This window comes from Lolium perenne, chromosome 1, assembly GCF_019359855.2.
Source record: "Lolium perenne isolate Kyuss_39 chromosome 1, Kyuss_2.0, whole genome shotgun sequence".
Taxonomy (NCBI): domain Eukaryota; kingdom Viridiplantae; phylum Streptophyta; class Magnoliopsida; order Poales; family Poaceae; genus Lolium; species Lolium perenne.
This window is the reverse complement of record NC_067244.2, coordinates 266740487-266742558: the sequence shown is the minus strand read 5'-3', so window position 1 is coordinate 266742558 and position 2072 is coordinate 266740487. Positions and strand designations below refer to the sequence as shown.

Genomic DNA, 2072 nt, shown 5'->3' with positions numbered 1-2072 from the left:
GCTACTGTCCTACGCACTAGTCGTGCATGTTGTAGTTTAAGAGCATCTCGGCCAGAGTCTGGGCTAGATTCAGCCTGCGGAAAACGTTGCACACTATACGGCTGCACCTGTAGTCCTCTATGTTCAGTCCTTGCCACAGATACTGTATTTTCTGATAGATTTCACCTCTGGAGTTGCCAATTTTTTGCAAACTTTGGTTGTACCAGATATTGGCATGATATATTGATTGATGTTACTTGTCTCATTGTACCCACTTTAATTACACAAATACTAGCTTTACATGATTGTTGTGTCAATATGTACACACTTTAGTTACATCTTTCCCTGTACATTTACAGCTTCACTTCCTGAAGAGTTTCTGGGAGACGAGGAGCCCAAGCGAGAAGGCGGCGATGCCGACAGCCACCACTTCCTTGTTCTTCTTCGCGGACTCCACCATTTGGTCCGCCCACTTCATGTCCGTCAGCACCTTCAGCTCCCCCTGCACGCGCTCCTTCCAGCTGATGCACGCTGCTAACGCCTTCTTCTCCCCATCTGTTTTCGCTCGCTTGGCTGCTGCCATCGTGGCAGTACTTGCACCCTCTTCCTCGCGGCGCCGCCTTACCCTCTCCGCCAGGCTCTCAGGGGCGGCCACTGCCGCCTTGGGCTTGTTGGCGCCGCTGGCAGCCTCGGGCGCCGGTGCTGGCTTCTCGGGTGGTGATGCAGCTGCCTCCTGAGATGCCTTTGGCTTCATTTCTTCTTCTTTTTTCACTGGCGCCGTTGCTGCCTGAGGTGCCTTGGGCTTCACTTCTTCCTTCTCCACCTGTGCCGGCGCTGGCTTCTGTTGCTCTTGCTTGCCTTTGCTGGCCTCTTCCTCTTGCTTCATTGGTGGTTGCTGAGTCTTCTTCGTGACCTCATCCATGGCCTTCTTCTTCGAAGCATCCTCCTTGTTGCTGATATCGTCTTCCTTGGGCTTGTTCTCCTTCGCCGCACTGGGCTGCTTTCTCTTAATGTCCTCGATGCTTGTCGGCATTGGGGCAGCGGAGGCGCGCTTGGGCACGGTGAGCGTGAGCACGCCGGCCTCAAACCTGCCGGTGATGTCGTCTAGGCTGGCAGCAGAGGGCAGCTGGAAGACCTTGTTGAACGAGCTCTGTCCGGCTGCTGAGCCAGTGCCAGGCCTGGTGCCGTGGACGGTGAGCCTGCCGGCGCCGCCGACCTGCACACGGAAGTGGTCCTTCCTGAATCCCGGGAGGGCCAGGCGAAGCACGTAATTACCGGCATTCTCCGCCCACTCGAACTTGGGGTCTGCGGCCGCTGCCGGCTCGCCGCCTCCTGCCGGCGCCAGTGGCTGCTTCTTGGTGGCCGCCGCCATGAGGAAGCGTAGGCAGGGAATGGTGGATGCTATGGTGTTCCGATGGATGGATGCTGGCCCTGTGGTCGTGTGGTTTATTCTGATGGTGTTTGTGATCGAGAGATGAGCAGGTAAGTATTGTGCGTTGTGTATATATAGGTGCTGGCATGCGTAGCCTGTGGGTTGATCCGAAACTTGTTTAAAAAGGTTTGTGGATCGACGGAGTTAATCGAAGTGGCTGCATAGAGACGCCTAGGAAAGGGATCTTTGTAATTGCGCTATGAAGTAAACAAAGAACGAATGCTTGTTGCCTGTGCTATCGTCGCAGCCAAGCCACCTCTCCGGATCGATATGGACGGTAAAATGCCTTCAATTGGCTCAAGCATCTCTCTGTACATGTCGAACCTTAAACCCCATCTGGTATGTACATATAAGTAATCTTTTTCACCTTTCTTTTCAATCTTGCTTTCTTATATTGATGATTTTCTTATTAAACATCGATCTGTACATGTAGATGTACATGTACATGCATGCACTACCTTTTTTAGAACAACTAGGAAATATGCCCATATGCTTGCAACGGCCAATTAATTTGCTACGCTATGTAGGAATTTTGTGTAACAAATACATAATTTTAGATAAAGCATAAATGTTGGCAACAGATACCTAAAGTCTCAACATGTGACCCAAGGAAATACACGGGTCAATCTATCGAAGAAATGACAAGGACCATGATGTAGGT

General features: G+C 51.4%; 1 protein-coding gene across 1 annotated transcript; it reads right to left on the bottom strand.

Moving 5' to 3' along the window:
- Nucleotides 1–207: 207 nt before the first annotated feature.
- Nucleotides 208–1437, bottom strand: LOC127327881 (uncharacterized). The gene has a single exon (XM_051354686.2). It carries the CDS (start codon nucleotides 1349–1351, stop codon nucleotides 341–343), a length of 1011 nt encoding a protein of 336 aa, XP_051210646.1. The 5' UTR covers nucleotides 1352–1437; the 3' UTR covers nucleotides 208–340.
- Between the last annotated feature and the right edge of the window lie 635 nt (nucleotides 1438–2072).